We start from the raw sequence: 21,103 nt of genomic DNA, 5'->3' as shown, positions 1-21,103 counted from the left end.
TTAAGCTCGAGACCCTGGGTCTCGACCCCGCCCTGTGCAACTGGGTCCTGGACTTCCTGACGGGCCGCCCCCAGGTGGTGAGGGTAAGAAACAACATCTCCACCCCACTGATCCTCAACACTGGGGCCCCACAAGGGTGCGTTCTCAGCCCTCTCCTGTACTCCCTGTTCACCCACAACTGCGTGGCCATGCACGCCTCCAACTTAATCATCAAGTTTGCAGACGACACTACAGTGGTAGGCTTGATTACCAACAACGACGAGATGGCCTACAGGGATGAGGTGAGGGCCCTCGGAGTGTGCTCACACTCAATGTCAACAAAACAAAGGAGATGATCGTGGACTTCAGGAAACAGCAGAGCAGCCCCTTATCCACCACGACAGGACAGTAGTGGAGAAGGTGGAAAGTTTTAAGTTCCTCGGTGTACACATCACGGACACACTGAAATGGTCCACCCACACAGACAGCGTGGAGAAGAAGGCGCAAGCAGCGCCTCTTCAACCTCAGGAGGCTGAAGAAATTTGTCTTGTCACCGAAAACACTCACAAACTTTTACAGATGCACAATCGAGAGCATCCTGTCGGGCTGTATCACCGCATGGTACGGCAACTGCTCCGCCTACAACCGTAAGGCTCTCCAGAGGGTAGAGAGGTCTGCACAATGCATCACCAGAGGCAAACTACCTGCCCTCCAGGACACCTACACAACCCTTATGTCACAGGAAGGCCAAAAAGATCATCAAGGACAACAACCACCCGAGCCACTGCCTGTTCACCCCACTATCATCCAGAAGGCGAGGTCAGTACAGGTACATCAAAGCTGGGACCGAGAGACTGAAAAACAGACTGTTAAACAGCCATCACTAACACTGAGTGGCTGCTGCCAACATACTGACTCAAATCTCTAGCCACTTTAATAATACAAAATTGGATGTCATAAATGTATCACTAACCACTTTAAACAATGCCACTTTATATAATGTTTACATAACCTACATTACTCATCTCATATGTATATACTGTACTCCATACCATCTACTGCATCTTGCCTATGCCGTTCGGCCATCAGTCACCCATATTGTTTATGTACATATTCTTATTAATTTCTTTACACTTGTGTGTATAAGGTAGTTGTTGTGAAATTGTTAGATTACTTGTTAGATATTACTGCATGGTCAGAACTAGAAGCACAAGCATTTCGCTACACTCACATTAACATCTGCTAACCATGTGTATGTGACAAATAACATTTGATTTGATTTTGACATTGGGACCGTTCACAAAGTTCAGAGACCATTAAAAAACAACATTCTTCTGTGCGTATTGGATTACTTAAGCATAACGTTTCCTACAGGTTTCCTCATGGTTCTATTTAAATTTGTTCTTATTGTTCAGAGAATGTTAAAACTTTCCACAAATTGAAACCAAAAACACATGTTCCCACAACTTCCAAGGAACCAAGTGTGTTAGCTGGGCTTAAATGACAATTTATTTATATTTTCATATAGAGGAAATCGCTCACTCCTGCCTCCAGGACAAGATTCATGACAATAAATGTAAGTTATGTCACAGGCCTCTCAGGGTGTTTCCCTAGTGGTGCTGCTGCTGTGCTTAGTTGGGTGACTTAGCCTCAGTCAGTCACAGCCTCACAAAACAAACATGCCTGACTGAACCGGTAGGCAAGCAGGCCACTCTTTATTCATCAGATGTATCTGACTGAGGCTGCAGAGCAGAACCCCCCCCCCACAAAACCCATATAGACACCCTTCTCTGTTTTGAACTTTGTAGGAGACCATAGATAGGGGAGACAACATTACCAGCCAGATTCCATGGAGGGTTAGGTTAATTGAAAGCTAATGTGCCGTGTCATGGGGACGTGTGTACTGCAGTAGACGTGCGGTTGTCCCTGTGTACCAGTCAGTGGAGAACGGCTCATAATAATGGCTGGAACGGAGTGAATGGAATGGCATCAAACACATGGAAACCTTGTGATGTATTTGATACCATTCCACTCCAGCCAATACCACAAACCCGTCCCCCCTAATTAGGGGTCCACCAACCTCCTGTGGTACTCGTGGCTTCCATTTGTCTTTCCCTCAGCCAATGAGAATCCTTTTATCCTCCTCAGACAAATGATGGTTAAAAGGGCAACATGAGGGTGACGGAGGGTGTCTCAGGCAGTCGCCTGAAACCCAGACACAAGACAGAAAGACACTGGTCTGTGACTTCTGCTGTGACGTTAGAAGCGTTGTGGGGACAAAACATCAGGCCCGGATCGTTTTTACGAGCTCCAGTCGTATATTGTATGGTTGTATGCACCATTCACTGGAACCAATTCAAGTTGAGGAAGTCCATTTGTCTCGTTATTCTTTCACAGTCGAAACCTGTATGAAAGGACTGACTGAAGGATGTTTGACCATTTGTCAAAGAGATAGTGAGGGACCCAATTTTCAGTCTCTCGGGTCATCCATGTAAGACATGTTGAGCTCACCAGACCTCTTACACAACTTTATGGGTTCTGTCTGCATTTAACACCAGGGATGAAATATGATCAGATCCTGTGTGTACTCAAACCAACAGACATTAATACACAATCTACTGTCAATACTTAATTTACATGTTCATACGGATTGTAAATACATATCTGATGCTAGCAGTTGTCAAATCACAGAAGAGTCCCTTTGAATATAACCACAGAAGCAAAAACCCATAACTCACACGAAGATTAATCATTGGTTGCTACCACCCTTGATACCATTGCTAAAATGCTTTGGAGAGAAGGCAACAAGGAAACGGGAACCAACGAGCTGAAAATGGTGCAGTTGAGTTGAGGGGCGCCGCATGGGGAATTTGATTATCAACAGGCTAGAGCGATATTAACGAGCACGAGACTGAAGAGGCACGCCTCAATGTTCAATTCTCGCTTCTCCTTTTTCATCCGCTGAAAATATCAGATTCCACCGGGGCTGTGGTGGGGTTTTGTAACGACAAACAATGTAGAGCAGTCGGTTATACAGAATGTTCATCTAGGACTAACTGTCCTCTGTATCAATGTCATTTTATCATAATTTGGGGGTTTATGTACGCGATAGCAGGCAGCACACACACTTCTTCATATACTTGGTATTCACAATTCCTGTTTCTATGGAAATGTCAAAGAACAATTCCATTAAATAGGTCTTTTCTATCATTTCAAAAGACCAGGCCACGTGAATTGCTGTTTTTTTGTGGGCACAACACATTCCAGTTGTTGCCTGCCACCTCCTAGAACAACGAAGGCAGTAGAGATAGAAAATGGTGATCCCTTCAACACTGGCAACAGGAACACTGGATAGTATTAGCAGACAATGAAGAGAACGCCTCAGTTTCCTGTGTTAAAGAATCAGTGAAGGACATTTGATGCACAGATCCAAGTAATGAATACGCTCAATAGCACAGCACTGCCCTTGAAAGTATCTGATCGTACTCACACTGAACAGCAATGGCACCATTATTTTTGGAAAACACAGCTTAATGTTTCCAAAACAGAGGTCAGTCAAATGTACAGGGCTTGTAGTTAGTGTATACAACCACTTCATTATCCCACTCGTAGGTCCCCTAAGCGAGACCGTTGACATGGTTTTCTCAAACTTCTGGCATCTTAAAAGCAAGCTTATTTACACACAGCAGTAAACATTTCCCGACGTGGAGAAAACCATAATGACCTAGAGGCTTTACAAACCAGCTCCCACTCACAGGGTCATCCCGACTCAACCCTCTTTTCCATAGCTAGCACTGCTCATGATCTATTTCAACTTGAAATCAGAAAGCATTAATATACATCAAAAACATTAAGAATTCTTGTTATACTGGTCATCGTAATCGTAAAATATGAAGGTCGATCACAAATCAGGTATCTCACACAGAGACAAGAATGAGACTTGATTGGATTTATGTGAAGTTTATAACACTAAGATAAAGGGCAGTTTACACATACAATAACAAACAGACATCTAATTTGTATGAGCATAATTATAACCTGTACATGTATTTCTATTTTACATCGTGGGTTGTGTATTCTCAGTGCATAGCATTACACACAGAGCAACTGTTGAACAGCACAATAGTATCCGAACAGGCTGAAATGGAATAAGGCTGTTTTTTTGTTTTTTTAAAGATTGAAAATAGAATGAGTTATAGCCAACATACCTCTGCACAAAATTAATCCCAGGGAGAAAAAACTCAAACAAAACAATGGAGTGGCGGGCGGGAGGGAGGTAGCCCCGCCCACTTCTGCAGGTAACACCTCTTGATTTATTGCACCCCTTCCATCTGAATGCATGACATGTTCTAGAACAGTATTTAACAAGATTTCACCCCCCCCCACCCAACTGTAAATGAGAGGCAATGTGTGGCAACCACAGGCATCATAACATATTGCACAAATCAGCTAAAAACTAGTGACAAAACTTAACCTACACACTGGCACCGTTAAAATTATTTTACTTTGTCTTTAAGCTGAACCTTGTGTATGCTGCCTGTGAACTCCACAAGTTTTAGCCCATGCCAAAAGGTTCCCCTAGGAATTTGTACTTTAAGGTACTGTGGTAACATGTTTTGAGAATTGGGGCTAGAGATGTCTAGGGGATGGCCTGTGGCCTTAAATCCAGCACCAACCCAACATCATGTGAAAATTGCATGTTTGTTTTGCAGCAACAACAAAAAAAAACGAGGACAATAAGTGTTTCCAATAACATCAGTGTGCATCGTGTGACTTTAACCAATTATGAGTAGGCATTGCCTGCTAATTGGTTGATGTCATTGGAAACTCACCTTCCTCTAAGCTTTCCAACGACATCAACCAATTAGACAACCCTACTCATTATTGGTGAAAAAAAATACAAAAATACAATGCACACCGGTGTTGTCATTAGAAAAACTTTTTTTTATACTACTAAACATGGAAGCGATTCAAATGTGTTGATGTTGGGGTGGTGCTGGAGATGAATATGAAACATTCAGAAATGTCTCTTAAACATACGCTCCTTAATATTGAGGCCATTGAATAGATTGACATTTCAGCTGCTGAACATCCAGAAACAAATGGATCCAGATAGTATATATTTTTTGCCCGATAGTTTACCTGCAGTCTTTACCAGAAAACACGAATGTCAAATAGTTAATTCCATTTTTTTCTCCAAATGTTTATTTATTTTCTTTAAAAAAAAAATAATAAAAAAGGGTCAGGACATTTTCAGTCAAAGTAACAAATTGTTGTTTCTATGGGGGATGCATGAATACAAGATTAAGGTACACCTAGCCATTTTAATCCACCGTCCTTCACTGATCGCAAGGCTTTGTTTTACTAAGGGGAACAACAGGTGAGGAGACTGATTCACTGACTGAGACCCTGCAAAACCCTGTAACAGTGCAAAAGTCGATTGCTCTATTAATAGTAGCTTTAAATAAGTACTTTAACTATCAAGTCAGTGCTTGGGCAGAATGGTAGATTTCAAAGCAATAGCAGAGAAAGCTGTGTCAACTTCAAGTAAGGCAAAGAACATCTCCCATAGGCCCCACCTTAAAGAACAAAGAAAAAAAACAAACAAAAAGAAATAATTATCAAGCTTACTTTTGGCAGGTTTTCAGTGATGTCATAAAATGTAAACAAAAAGAAGTATTCTAGATGAAGTGTTCCTGGGTTGGCTAGGGTACACTACGATGAAGAGAAACAGACAAAAGAAACAGAGACACCTAAGGAAAGTAGTCTAAAAACAAGGCGAGATGAAACGGCATGTGCGATGGATTGTTGAAAAGAGGGAAGCCTTCATGTCAAAGAGTACAGGAAAAGGCAGCTTACATCACTACCCTCAGTGCAGATTCCTGGGTCTGGCCCGTGGCATGCCACAGAGGCCAGGTGTTACAAAAAAATTTGGCATGCTGAAAATAAATGATACATATTTAAATATTCGCATATATAGGGCTCTTTATATTTCATAAGCAAGCACAAGACTTTGTAAAAATCTGTAGCTGCGCTAATTTCATTCCCCAACGGAATGAAACCTGTTTTTGAAAAGGAGAAGGAAAAACGCAACGAAAAGGGAAATAACCCCAACCAGTTAGGGACAGCAACTGCAGAAAAATGCATGTGGGGGTGCACATTAAAAAGTTCTCACACAGAAGTAGTGTATGCCACTGAAGCTACTTGCACCATAGGATAGGTACAGATTCTTGGCTCCGTTGTTGTTGGATCGTAAGCATGCAGCTTGGCTTAAGCACCTTTTGTTGGATGTACAAGTGATCCAGATCTCATTGGGCCAAATACGATAAGGCTGCAAAACAAGTCATTCAAGGAGTAAAAGATCTGATGTCTCAAGAGGGAAAAAAAACAACCTAAAGAGCACCTAAGTTCACATATTATCCACTCCTGGGTTGATCAAAACCTGCATTAAACACCCCTGGATCGGTTCACAGACAACGCTGTACATTCAATCCCACTCTGTCGCCTCGGTCTCTTACCAAACGTCACCTCTATTGGCCTTCCTGAACATATGTCAAGACTAGGTCAGCATCACCACTTCTGGTGCGTCCATGCACAGACTAAGATGACAAAAAGTGCAGTGTGTCGAAAAACTTTCTAGAGACTGAGGGGACACCGACCCAGATGCACTAATGCAGGTTTGGAGACATGCTGTAGTACGGCATGTCATAACGTACACATTTGGAACAGATTACCCCTCTATAAGCACATTACACACTGAAAATGAATGCAAAACATGATAACATTGTCCTCTGTGATGATGGCCAAACTTGTATCCGGTTACTGTTAAAAAGGGAGGGGGGGGGGGGCACACCATGTACTGTATCATAAAACACAAGGCCATTCTAAATGGCTTGCCAAAAGACTGAAGTTATACCTGCAGATACCATGAAAATAAAGGATGCCATTTTTGACCTCCTGGCTATAAATAAAATCAGCTTTAGAAATCTATTTTGTTGTTGTTGAAAAACATGGTATACAATTTATTAAACAACGATTCCAATAACATGCACACCGTTTGTCGTTTAACTATAGTGTTCACGTTATTGCAACACTGGCTTCCCTGCCGTTTTGTGTTCCATTTACCTTAACATAAAAACATCAACAATACATGGGACACTGGGTTTCTGCATACCTTGAACAGACATGATAGAAGGTATGGACATTGGTTAGATGTCATGTAGCTTAATAATTATAATAATAATCACAATAATAATCATAAGCCAACTGGAGAAATTCTAACATGCAGTTTACACTGCACAAACTCATGTGAGACCACCTGCAAAAAGCACAAGAAGCATTCACAGTAGACAGGATGGAAGGGGTGGTAAGTGGGGTGGTAAGGGCAACGAATGAAGTGGGAGAAAGTGACAGAAGCACTGGCCTTGGTTTCCACAGGAGATGGAGCAGTGAAATTTATGATTTCCAATAAGCCTTTCCAATACCGGATCTCACATCTCCTGATAGAGGAAATCTTCTTCTATAGGTCTTTGACACAAAAAGGTATAACACTACAGCTACTGAACCTTTTCCCACTCAACAACGGTGTCAATACTTTCCGGATGAACGAGCGGGGGAGGGGCAAAACATTTCAAAAGAACAAAGAAAACTTGGTCAGCATTGTTCCTAAAATTGGTGGCATATTCCGTGACGCAAATGTCCTGCTGCTGTAGGTTGGTGGGGAAAAAGGTACTTGCTTTTCAGTTTATATTCAAGTTCCTCTTTTCCCCTCTGAAAGGTATTTTTTTATATATTTTTTTACTTCCCATAAAAATCTCACACTTTCGTTATTTGCGTGTGTTGATCTTCATCAAACGGTTCGTTCTCCGGGTCAGAGTCTGTGGTGTCAGAGTATCGGTAATGGTCCGCCTCGTTGTCACTAACGTCTGGCGTTAGCGAGGTGGAAGTGCTGGCCTCAGAGTTGAAGATGTCCTCCACGGTCTTGGTAAAGTACAGCTTCACCTGGAGTTCCAGAGAAAACGTTATTATCCACAAACTGAAAGACGCCAATGGATCTATAGAACGGGGAAACATTTAATCTGAACGAAGCGGCGAGAGCATTTAGTCAGACTATTTGGATAATCCATCTGTAGATGCTCTACAGATAGTATGACCATCTGTTGATAAGCAACTGCTTGCTGATGTTACAGTTAGGTTTAGAATAAAGGTTAGGTTTAGTAGATAGACTATAGAGCATCTATAGATGGACTATTCAAATAAAGTGGTACCACGCATTCATCTTGGCACAAAACAGTCAAATATTTCACCAAACATTCAGAAAAAAGGTATTTTCCCCCAACCCCCAATCAAAGAAAGTCTCATTCACCTGACTGACCTTGAAGTTGGGGGAGAAGTATCGGTTTGCTTTATCCTTGTTGGCCTTGTCCAGGTCGTTCTTTGTCAGTGAGAGGATCAGGTAATCCTTGTCGTTGTCCCCCGTTCCTCCCGTTTGGTTTCCTGCCTGCTCCTTTGGTAACGTCGCCGTTGGTAACGTCTCCGTTGGTAACGTCCCGTTCTCAACCTTCTCAAAGTTCTCCTCTGGTCCAGGGACAAAGAAGGTATTCACCCAAAAGTGAAACATCTTGTCCTGATGGAAAAATAGATGCAGGGGGGGTGAATAAAAGGCTAACTTAATAATAACTCAGTTACAAAGTTACAGCATCTCAGTTACATCATCTCAACCGCGACACAGGCTATACTCCAATCAGAACTCGTGTTTAAGTTAAATCTCACATATAAAAATCAAGAACCACAAGGCCCATTACCTTCTTCATCATTTTATTCTGTTTGTGGAAGAACTCCACCTTGATGTCTCCGCACACGGGCAGCGGCTGAGGGAACTCGAAGAACACATACTTCTCCTCCTTCCGCGTGTTCACCGGGTTGGACGTGTGGATCTTTACCTTGAGCTGGTACACCACAAACTGAGGATCTGTGGGAGAGCACAAGTGAACACCAGTCACTCTCCTGGTGGGTGGAGAGACACAGTGACAACAACCGAGTACATATTATTTACATCTCGGTAAAGTAGGAATGGAGGACACAAAAGAAAAGGGGCCAGAATTACATAGTACCACTGCCAGGAATATTAATGATAGAAAAGATGGTTACAGTAACATGCTATAAAGGGCCCTAAGAAGAGAAGAGTTGACCAAAACCAAGCTCATTTGAGGGAGTACTTCTGGTCTAGGATCAGTCCACTGAGATAGAGGGGGAATTGATAGTTACCGTATGAAGTTTAACACCACCAACAATCTACAACCTAGTTCAACAACACCATCTTCATCTACAACAACCTCCTAGTCAACAGGGAAACATTGGATGAAAAGCTGATCATTATTATTACCCCAGTGCCAATTCCCTTTCCTGAAACCATGTGGAATCTGCTCGCTCTTGTTTTTAACGGAAGTGTCCCCTTAGAAAGAGAAAAGGAGATTAACACAGAGTCCTGCAGCAGCCCTGCCTGGGATTGTGTAGAGCTGGGTTATCAAGGCTATGTACAAATACTGTAGCATATACATGTTTACAACCATTCATAAACAGATTCTAACTTACCATTTCAACAGGCGGACAGCAACTTCCCATTGCCAAGTTATTAGGACCTTAACCAGTAGAACAATTATGGAACGTCCCTTTATGCAATCATAATATTTATAGTAATGCATTTCCTAACATACAGGCCTTTATAAGCATCAACTAACATTTTCCTTCAAAAAAAGAAAACGGACAGAAAACCAAATTTGTCATCTACTAATAATAATTTGAGGGGCTTTGGCGTTGAAATGAAAACCACTTCAATACTTTGTGTTGTGCAATGGGAACACACCACATAGTGGTTTGTGTGTTCAGAATAGGGATAAAATAACAGGGATTTGACATTAAAGCCAAAAAGACACTTGCCAATCGGCAAGTCAAGAGTATTTTTTGGTTGCCCCAAAATGTAAATTAGCCATTTACAAGCAGAAGTACCATATTTTGCCTGCCTAACACCTACACATAAGGGTAGAATCAGAAAAGACCAGTACTGGAATTCTTTGAATTTAGCTTGTTATCAGTTTTTTTTTTTTTTTTTTTTTTATCTCAGTGCAGACTCTACTTGCTCTACAGACTGCCATAAATTGTCCATCTTTCACTTAAACAATGGGGTGGAAACCGAAAGAGGAGCCATACTACTGGCATTCATTTCAGGTTGGATGTTTTCACCTGTTTTTTTTAAAATCACCTGCCCAATAGGCCAACCTCAGAAGGCTGCTCAGTTCACTTGCCCCAGGCAATAGGTCAACCGACAGAAATATGGATTAATGAAGTGAAGAGGTTCAATTCCAGACACAGCTGACAAGACACCCACGTGCACATGGCTGTTGTATTGTAAATATGGTGGTGGTGGAGTGGTGGCCTGAGGGGAACACGCTGAATGTGTTTGGTAAGGTTTTATGAAATGTAATGTATTATTTTAAACTGCATGTAACGTTCTTATGTTTCTGGACCCCAGGAAAAGTAGCTTCTGCCTTGGCAGCAGCTAATGGAGATCCATAATAAATACAAATACAAAAGAGCAGCCACTGATGACAATCACACAGAGTGGGGGTTGTTATAGCAAAGTAGGGCTTGAATCTGCCAGGGACCTCGAAATACGATAATACCACAGTTCTATATGTATTGCGATTCGATACTGCGATTTGATGTTCCAAATATATTGCTCACTATATCTCTGCTGCAGAGAGATGAGACCATGAGAACATTTGTTTTGATCAGTGGTAATAAAAGTGCCGAAAACATGTTGGCTCACTATTTAAAAAGGAGAACAAGCTATAGGATAAAATTAAAAATAGACTTTTGCCCAGTGTTTCCCCAGATTTATTTAGCAGCGGAGGGCTGCTGCTGATAAGTCGTTGCCTTCACTCCAAAACAATATGGTAAAACGTTCAATATAAATTTAAAAGACGACTAAAAGCCAGATATTAAGTATCTAGAAAAGATAATGTAGTATAATATTTTAAAATCAGATAATCTTTTTTTAAGAACCACCAAAATAAAAATCTAGTCAGGGAAAATCACAAATTCAAAAAATGTCATGGCGTGGGGCCCCCATTGATAAAAAAAATAAATATATATATTTATTTTATCAATGGGGGCCCCAACGCCATGACATTTTTTGAATTTGAGATTTTCCCCTGACTAGATTTTTATTTTGGTGGTTCTTAAAGATGTTCTGATTTTAAAATATTATACTACATTATCTTTTCTAGATAACACACGACTCAGTTAGCATAACATAGCAAAATGTGTAGAATCTGTGGCCAAGTGGAGGACCTCTAAAATATTGGGTCGGAGACAGCGCCATTTGCCATGCCCACTACCACGCCAACTTTTCCACCGCTGCTGGAAGCAATTCTATGGGAAACACTTGTTGCCGCAGGTACAGCGAACTAGCGATAGCTAACAAAAAAAATTGTATCATTATTGGAGTCAAAGTATCAATATAATATACACTGAACAAAAAAACAAGTTACAGTTCATATGAGGAAACCAGTCAATTGAAATAAATGAATTAGCCCATAATCTATGGATTTAACATGACTGGGCAGGGGCTCAGCCGTGGTAGACATTCCAGCAGTCAGCATGCCAATTGCACGCTCCCTCAACACTTGAGACATCTGCAGCATTGTGTTGTGAAACAAAACTGCACATTGTAGAGTGGCCTTTTGTCCACAGCACAAGGTGCACCTGTGTAATGAGCATGCTGTTTAATCAGCTTCTTGACATGCCACACCTGTCAGGTGGACAGATTATCTTGGCAAATGTGACATGCTCACTAACAGGAATGTAAACTAATTTGTGCACAACATGAGAGAAATAAGCTTTTTGTGTGTATCGAACATTTCTGGAATATTTTAAGATCCCATGAAACATGGGACCAGCACATTACATGTTGGATTTATATTTTGAGTATAATTACTAAGTAATTTTGTGATATGTAATGCATTGTTTTGTTTTTTACCCTCGTCACTATTTGAAGTCTTCTGGCAATCCAGCGAGGTACAGTTAAAGTCAGAAGTTTACATACACCTTAGCCAAATACATTTAAACTCAGTTTTTCAAAATTCCTGACATTTAATCGTCGTAAAAATTCCCTGTCTTAGGTCCAATAGGATCACCACTTTATTTTAAGAATGTGAAATGTTAGAATAATAGTAGAGAATTATTTATTTTAGCTTATATTTCTTTCATCATATTCCCAGTGGGTCAGAAGTTTACATACACTCAATTAGTATTTGGTAGCATTTGCCTTTAAATTGTTTAAGTTGGGTCAAACGTTTCGTGTAGCCTTCCACAAGCTTCCCACAATAAATTGAGTGAATTTTGGCCCATTCCTCCTGACAGAGCTGGTGTAACTGAGTCAGGTTTGTAGGCCTCCTTGCTCACACACGCTTTTTCAGTTCTGCCCACACGTTTGTCACCCCGTGCTTCTTGATTGGGATGGTGTTCTTTGGCTTGCAAGCCTCCCCCTTTTTCCTCCAAACATAACCATGGTCATTATGGCCAAACAGTTATTTTTGTTTCATCAGACCAGAGACAATTTCTCCAAAAAGTACAATCTTTGTCCCCATGTTCAGTTGCAAACCGTAGTCTGGCTTTTTTATGGCGGTTTTGGAGCAGTGGCTTCTTCCTTGCTGAGCGGCCTTCCAGGTTATGTAGATACTTTTGTGCCAGTTTCCTTCAGCATCTTCCTAAGGTCCTTTGCGGTTATTCTGGGATTGATTTGCACTTTTCGCACCAAAGTACATTCATCTCTAAGAGACAGAACGCGTCTCCTTCCTGAGCGGTATGACGGCTGCATGGTCCCATGGTGTTTATACTTGTGTATTTTTGTTTGTACAGATGAAAGTGATACCTTCAGGCATTTGGAAATTGCTCCCAAGGATGAACCAGACTTGGAGGTCATTTTTTTCTCTTCTGAGTTCTTGGCTGATTTCTTTTGATTTTCCCATGATGTCAAGCAAAGAGGCACTGAGTTTGAAGGTAGGCCTTGAAATACATCCACAGGAACACCTCCAATTGACTCAAATGATGTCAATTAGCCTATCAGAAGCTTCTAAAGCCATGACAATTTTCTGGCAAAGCTGTTTAAAGGCACAGTCAACTTTGTGTATGTAAACTTATGACCCACTGGAATTGTGATATAGTGAATTATAAGTGAAATAATCTGTCTGGAAAACAATTTTTTCAAAAAATTCCACGTCATGCACAAAGTAGATGTCCTAACTGACTTGCCAAAACTACAATTTGTTAACAAGAAATCTGTGGAGTGGTTGAAAAAAATAAAAATAATAATAATAATACATTTTTTAAAAAAGAGCTCAGACTGGGAAAAACCTTTTTTAGCAGTCTTCGGAAACTTTCTAGAGCTCCGACTTTCTGACCTGAAGATCACGGACGTCATGATTTGACCTTGTCCGCCCCCCCAACTTCCCAGCTGTCTTGAACGCACGAATAAAACCCCTTATTCTCTGATTATACAGCCAAGTCAAATGACCAGTGAGCCAAGCAAAATAATAGCAGGGAAACCACACAATTCTGACGAGCATAACCGTCATTACAAAACGGTCCGTTCCACTGTGGTTAATGTCAGCTTTGCATGGAGAAAAGGGCAAAAGATCATGCAACATCAAGAAGCAAAGCTGTGCAAAGCAGAGGACAGAGGCAGGACAATGAACTGAAGCCCACATTGGGAAAGTGTGAAAGCCAGTAGCATACAAGCCCAAGGTCAGGAGGATACAGGAAAGAAACAGGATTGAGACCATTGACGAGGAAATCACTTACGACACGTTCCGCCACTGAACATGGGCACCGTCTCGAACACCATCTTGTGGAAGAGCAGAGCCACTGGTTTGTAATCCAGCTGGTTCTTGAGAAGGTGGCTATAGTAATAGACATAGCGCCTCTGGCTGGGGATTGTCACTCCCTGAATGGGAAAAGAGAAACACTTAGAGAAACTGAAGTTTTTTTTCTCCGTCTGTAAAGAGGACATTTACAATTTGAAATATCAAATCATGACGACAAGCCTTTATAGGAGCCTCACAAATGTTCAAGTCAGGAAGATCAGCGTTAACTCAAGCAACTATTCATAATGTATCCTTCAATTAAGATAATGATTAGAGATGTACTAGAATCAACCACGACGACCAGGCCTATGGTGTGGAGTTGACGACTATCATCATAATCCTCCATTTAACCCTTATGTTACCAGCGAGGTACATTGAAAATGGCCTGGGGAAGAGGGTTGAATGATTCAAATGGATAATGGGGATGATCCGTTTCCAAGACAGTATGGCTGCGTTTACACATGCAGCCCAATTCTGATATTTTTTGCCACTGAACAATTGGTCTGTTGACCAATCACGTCAGATCTTTTCACATCAGATCTTTTTCAGAGTTGATCTGATTGGTCAAAAGACCATTTAGAGGACAAATATCATAATTGGGCTGCCTGTGTAAACGCAGCCTTAGAGGGCCAGACTGGAACAATAAAATGTACCTTCTTATCTCTGGTCCTGACTTCTCCATAGAAGTCCAGAGCTTCTTGTGCTTTGAGGAACTTGCCCCGGTGTAACAGGTATGCACAGATCATGACACCCGTACGTCCCTTTCCAGCTTTACAGTGAATCGCCGCCACGTGATTGTCATCCTCACTTAACCACTGGTCAAGATCTTCGCAGAACGGTTTAATCAGCTCCAGCTGGGGGGGATTATGATCCTCAAACGGATATTGTGCAACTGGAGACAGACGGAGAGAGACTGAGCTCAGTTAGATAATGTCACACGAGGGTTTTTAGTTAAAGATTGATTCATTCAATGACAGCCTGAATGAAAGTGATGTTTTCACTGTAATGTCTCACCTCTGCAATTGAATTTGGATGCGTCATAATGTCGCTCAGCGCACCTATAAAGGGACAAACAAAAATGTTGCTGTAGTAGTGGACTACAAATGGGAGCATTCTTTAATTTGTACAATCGATCTGTCAGCATTCAGATTATTTAAACGACTGCAACCTCATGAATTCCACACAGATTCAGCCAACTGTTGAATAATATATCCATTGTGTTTACTGAGCTCTCTCTACTTCTCTCAATAGTTAAGACGATTGTTATCAATGAGAAACCTGTGATCCTTAGTATCTTTGTAGCTCACAGTTAAGTCAGTCAGTGCCAGTCTACTAGGTAACGACTTCAAACTGAGTGAGGAAAACATGGTTGTAAATTCCTTTTTCAGGGCAAAACTATCCCAAACGGTAACCATGATATGATTGTTCTGAAATGTCATCACAATGCCTGGGCCTATCTACCAAGAACCACTGGGCCCTGTATTAAAAAAATGTATCTGTATTTCGCCTATCTGATAGGATTAGACGCATAGAAATAGAATAGACAAATCATTGCTTGAATGGGGACTCCCGTTCTATTCACTCAATTTCTATGCATTTAATCCTATACGATAGGCGAAATCCGGATAGACAACTGGGCCCTGATGACTTAAGGCAAATAAGAGCTACTGTGGTTTACATTCTAAAACAGAAAGGCTTTTCCTCCTCCAGGGCTATATTCCACTGACATTTTCTGCATTACATCAGACATCTTTGCAGCACAGCAACCGCTGCTGACCATACTGCATATGCACAGGCAAAATAGACAGATACCAGGGTACTCACAGATTATAGATCTTGTAATGATTTTTGTGCTTAGAGTCCAGAAACCTGAGAGAGAGAAGAGGAGAATTACTTTTCCATCCAGAACACATTTTTAGCTAATTCTGATCCAACTTACCTTCCAACACTAAACAGCCCTCTAAATCACCTTCTTAAAACAGAGCATAATGCCAGAATGGCACAGACAGGGGGGCAGACTAACGGCCTCTCAGACAAGCTAAATAATATGGTGTTGGTCGTTCAGGTTGGCTCACATATCTAAAAACAACAGTTTCTGGAAAATGAAAAATACTTTTTTTTCTCCCTTTAACTTTTCCAAAAGCCTCACCTATGAGTCTACATCCTCCATTTTTTTTGTCACATGCGCCGAATACAACAGGTATAGATAGACCTTACCCAACAACGCAGTTAAGAAAATAAGAGTAAAGAAAATATTTACTAAATAAACTGAAAGTGAAAAAAGTTACAATACCGAGTCAATGTGCGGGGATACAGGTTAGTCTGAGGTAATATGTACATGTAGGTAGGGGTAAAGTGACTATGCATAGATAATAAACAGCAAGACGCTGTCAAGGAGCCTTTTGGACCTAAACTTGATGCTCCGGTACCGCTTGCCATACGATAGCTGAAAGAACAGTCTATGACATGGGTGGCTGGAGTCTGACAATTTTTAGGGCCTGCGTAAATTGAAGGAAATTGGTGCGTAATAAAATAATTAGGGTCAGGTTAAGTTCACAGGTGGCTTGCAGGTCACTCCTTTGGTTTCAGTTGACACATCAGGCAAGCCTCTGAAGCTGGCACAACAGCATGCATTTCAAACATTATATTCAGTCCGACCTCTGTCGCCCATATGATACAGTGAGAAAGGATCAGGGATTCCAAACTGTAAAACATTTATAATAATATTAACGAGGGGGGGGGATATTTTCAGTGTAAACAAACAACTAAAACCAGATAAAGTATTTAGAAAAAATGAATTGAACTATAACTTTAAATAAAGTATTTGAGAACTAACATGCCATGGCAGAATATTTAGAATCCCTGGAAATTTGCTTTTAAAATGCTAAAATATAACTCAGCTCCCTGGAGAAATTCTGAGATTTGTTGGAAATTGGCTTACATTACAGGGCCCTCTAAAAATGTTCAGCCTCGCCAACTGCTCCCACAGGGTTTGGTTAAGGTAGTTAGGACAGGTTAACTACCTGCTGTTTTCATTGTTTACTCCCCCCATTCCTTTACATTCTAAGAAACCCCTTGTTTATTTTTGACAGGGACGTCGAAATGCACATTTAGGAGAAGTACTTACCGTACTACATCATCAATGTTGTTTCTGTAGACACCCTCAAGTCTTTCAGCAGGAAAGCCCATAGCAATTATGTTCGGATAAATATCTGAGCGCAGGAGTCAAGGAAACCAGGAGGTTGGCTGCTTAAAGGTCAGAGACTAAAGAAAGGAATTACACACACCTAGGCCAATACAACAACCCACATACAATTGGTGTACAATGCAAACAAACAGCTCTTTGATATGCCCAAACACAGATGGCTTATATCATAGCTTACATCAGACATGCATTGCTTATCGTGACAGATCAATCACGGCAGAGAAGTATGGACAACAGGACAGAGCCTGGGTAATATAGACCAGACCCACCCCCCCATCATAATCACCTCTTCGAAAGAAAAAGCATTACATCACTCACATCATCAATACAGGTATAAACAAAGCTCAAGTTGCTCTAATTTGCGCATGCCTTTTCACTTGGGAGATATATCCAAGCACACTTTTTTTATTTAAGCATACAAAGAATCCCTATTTGGTCAAATAATTCATCAGAATTGGCTACTACTATATGAAATGCATACAAAACACAATCTCTAAATGATTCTTCCATGTTTACTGTTCATTTACTCAAACCCAGGCCGTCTTGTCACATACTTACGTATCCTGATAGTGTATTTTACATTTGAACTGGCATAAAATCACAATGACGTCATGCTCCAAAAGTACCCGAGACTACTGCAATGACAAATGCACTGGTCAGCATGAGCAGAGCCTCACTGTTCCAATCAAATAAAGAAATGGACTGAATGGGATCCATTCAATTTTCACAGAACATAGTTCTCTCTTGGTTGGACCAGGTCTCTCTTGAAAATGAGATGTTATCTCAATGAGACGAACCTAGGTAAAAGGTTAAATAAAATAAGCCTGCCATTTCCAGCAACACCATTTAGCAGAATAATTGTCATATTCGTAATAGCACAGTTAAGAGCTGGTGGAGAGGCATTGTTGCAGATGTGAAATCTCATCACTATTTTAAAACCAAACCCTAGAACTGGAGAGGAATCATTACATAACAGGAACAACCATGGCTACACTGCCTTCCCGAACACTGCCACAATGACCGACACAATGACTGGCACAATAGTTCTCTCACATCTAAATAGGTTTGATGGAACAAGGTCATTTAGCTATAATCCCATGTTTCGCTCATACATGATCTAACTAAAAAAATACTTACGTTAGGCAAACCCAGTATTGTTTTTTATTTGTATAAAATGCACAGCGCTTCCTGAGATCACTGAACCTCAATCAAAGGGTCATAGCCACAGCAAAGAGTAGTTTACCAATTGAAGTGCAATACATTACAACTAAACATGCTAATATTGTACAACAGTACTAAACCACACTTCCTCCCTCCAATTATGCTCATAACCTTTAACTGGCTTTTAATCTATGCATTATACATACATGCACCTACACTTTCACCATTTGATTGCATACCTTGCAAGGTTAGGTGACGCATTTCAGACTAACTTCTGAACAGTAATTTTGATTGTGTTTAGTGACAAATGACAGGAAAAGACTATCTCCAAAAATACCTCAAATCAATACAAACATGCTGAGCTCATTAAGCTAGACGAAAAAAAGTTAAAATATCTCAAGAAGACCAAACCAATAATTATGTTCATTCAAGCACATTGAAATTGGCACATTCCACTAACTAGATAGCGCTATTATAAATCGTATTAATAAGCTACCATTTCCTCTCACTCTGATAATGACACAATGCTTTTAGGTCTTTGTCTGGCTAGAAGAGGACTGATTGAGAATATAATGTGAATCTAATCCATTATAGCTTGTTACATTATTATGTAGGCCAGAGGACCTTAATAATGCGTCGCAAAAAGGTTGATCTCTTTGTTCCCCATCCAGGGGAAGCTAAGTATATATTAGCCAACTAACCGGTGACATATTCAGTTGACATCAACCAAATAATTAAGACAACTTATCAAGATCAATTTGCTAGATATAACGTTTACTACCACTACATTAGCCAGCTACGTTATCCATGATGTTGAATCTCTGGTTCAGTTATCATGATGATGATGGACGTGCAAACTACTAGCTAGCGAAGCTAACGTTATGCAAGCTATGAGATTTATCTAGTTATCAAGACTCTGCGTGTAGTTTCACAGGTCACACACACCGTTGTCAAATACTGTAGCAATTTAGCAGAGTAGGTTAGCATATAACCTGGTTGCTAATTGACCTAGCTAGGTAGTCAGCTAGTTGACCAACCAGTGACGAGGGAGCGAACCAACCAACCAGACGTTCTGTCATTAGCTTTTCACAGCTTGCTAACTAATATATATATATTTTTTTAAATTAATGCTCACTGACTTCTGACTAACATTAGTTCACGTTAACTAGCTAATCATCTTTTGTCGAAAGGTTAAGTTATAAATCTAGTTATTATAGCTAGTTAGCAAGGTAACGTTAATAGAGACAGATGAACATAGTCAGACAAACTAGCCAGCTAATATTACGGCCATTCAACAAAAAGGATACAAGTCAAGTCCAAGTCAAACCCATCCTCCTGGTATCTCCTTTTGTTTCGGCTGACAATTTCCTTTATGATTGCAGCCATATCTGTCACAGGAGTCTTTTAACGTTTTTATATTAAGAGAAAGTATTGTTGTTGCCTTTGTATGAAATGCTGCCAATATTTCTCCCTCGCAATCCCGTTGGTGTCAAACGTTGACAGCTAACGTGAGTTAGCTAAGCTAGCCGTGCTAGCTAGATTAGCTTCTGCTGCTGGGTCATAAAGGAGGGCCTCTCTCCGTTCCACCACAGGCCCGGCTTCCCAGATCCCACAATTTGACACAAAATCCTCCAGATGAATAGGTGATTAATTATCCAGCCCTCGAACCGTTGTATTTTAAGAGCGTACCAAGTATCTGATTTGGCCAAAGGCGCCGTGATTATGCCAGAAAAGCGGAGAGAAATCTCCCCGACGTTCCTTGCCCAGAATAGTGACTGTGACACACACACTCGATCTCTGCACACACGTAGCTAGATATGGCTAGCGTATCTAGTTAGCATGTCAATTCTTCAACAACAACAAAAAAAAGAACTCATCCGACAAAACGATCCACGTCGTCGGAACTAAAAAAATATGACAGGAAAATTGACAGCCTCCACCTTAAACATAGCTAACAAATCTGTGTAATTATATTACTCGCCCGCACTTCTTCCCTGACACGTCCCTTTCCCTACTGACTCGTTCCTCTCGCTGCTCTCGCAAACTTCCATGATGGCTTCCGCTCCAAATGAGAAAGGCTACGATTGGATGTAATGTTATGCCGCAGTGTAAAATAGTTCTTCAAAAACATCTATCCGGGGAAACGCGATTAAGGACAACACGTAAAAAAATTGTGCAGAATAAATTGACAAAGCAATACATTATATCATGAAATATGTATCTTTCATTGTATAATTGCATTTATAATAAATTATTTTCGTCGGTGGCGGAAGGACATGGGCACTGAACAGGGAACTAGCTTCTCTATTATAGTCACGTGTTTCTATAATTAGGGAAGTTTCCAATATTTAATTTAGGAATCATGACATTGACATGTATATAATCAAATCAGAGAATTTGCGTTGTGTAATACACTCGGTGCGGTGTGCCTGATTCATTTGATGTATCCATTTTAAACAAATCATTTCCATTGTCTCATGGCATTGCATAAACTGGATGCAGTGGATCAAATTGCAGGTGTATTTTTTTTAACCTTAATTAAGAGCTTAAGAACAAATTCTTATTTTCAATTACAGCCTAGGAGCAGTGGGTTAACTGCCTTGTTCAGGAACAGAACGACAGATTTTTACCTTGTCAGCTCGGGAATTCAATCTTGCAACCTTTCGGTTACTGGTTCAACGCTCTGACCACTAGGCGACCTGCCGCAACGGCCTTGATGAGGAATCAATACATTGTTGCCTTTTCACTTTGCGTATAGACTATAAAACAACAATTATAAATAAATAAACAGTACCTGACACTATGCATTGCGCTTATCATCATTTCAATGTTT

At 40.7% G+C, this 21,103-nt stretch overlaps 1 protein-coding gene across 7 annotated transcripts; it reads right to left on the bottom strand.

Moving 5' to 3' along the window:
• Nucleotides 1–4,333: 4,333 nt before the first annotated feature.
• On the bottom strand, nucleotides 4,334–20,347 carry ptenb (phosphatase and tensin homolog B). 7 transcript variants are annotated; one of them, XM_046368650.1, is made up of 10 exons: nucleotides 19,578–20,346; nucleotides 17,032–17,116; nucleotides 15,729–15,773; nucleotides 14,919–14,962; nucleotides 14,558–14,817; nucleotides 13,843–13,984; nucleotides 9,365–9,433; nucleotides 8,784–8,950; nucleotides 8,345–8,605; nucleotides 4,334–7,980 (listed from the first exon to the last, which is right to left on the bottom strand). In XM_046368650.1, the coding sequence occupies exons 1-10, from the start codon at nucleotides 19,654–19,656 to the stop codon at nucleotides 7,795–7,797; spliced, it is 1,338 nt and encodes a 445-aa protein (XP_046224606.1). In that variant the 5' UTR covers nucleotides 19,657–20,346; the 3' UTR covers nucleotides 4,334–7,794. The 7 variants fall into 7 exon arrangements, with proteins under 7 accessions (XP_046224606.1, XP_046224607.1, XP_046224608.1 ...); XM_046368651.1 differs by having other exon boundaries at nucleotides 8,354–8,605; nucleotides 19,578–20,345; XM_046368652.1 differs by having other exon boundaries at nucleotides 14,558–14,796; nucleotides 19,578–20,345.
• Between the last annotated feature and the right edge of the window lie 756 nt (nucleotides 20,348–21,103).

This window comes from Oncorhynchus gorbuscha, linkage group LG11 (genome assembly GCF_021184085.1).
Source record: "Oncorhynchus gorbuscha isolate QuinsamMale2020 ecotype Even-year linkage group LG11, OgorEven_v1.0, whole genome shotgun sequence".
Lineage (NCBI taxonomy): Eukaryota > Metazoa > Chordata > Actinopteri > Salmoniformes > Salmonidae > Oncorhynchus > Oncorhynchus gorbuscha.
Note: the sequence above shows the minus strand (reverse complement) of the source record. Positions and strands in the feature narration are given on the sequence as shown.

Excerpts from the sequence above, each read along its gene's own strand:
- ptenb (XM_046368650.1), bottom strand. The coding sequence starts at position 19,656 with ATGGCTGCAATCATAAAGGAAATTGTCAGCCGAAACAAAAGGAGATAC. Across the intron at positions 15,774-17,031 it reads AACATTGATGATGTAGTACG|GTTTCTGGACTCTAAGCACA; the intron begins GTAAGTACTTCT and ends TCTCTCTCTCAG. Across the intron at positions 7,981-8,344 it reads CCAACTTCAAGGTCAGTCAG|GTGAAGCTGTACTTTACCAA; the intron begins GTGAATGAGACT and ends CTGGAACTCCAG.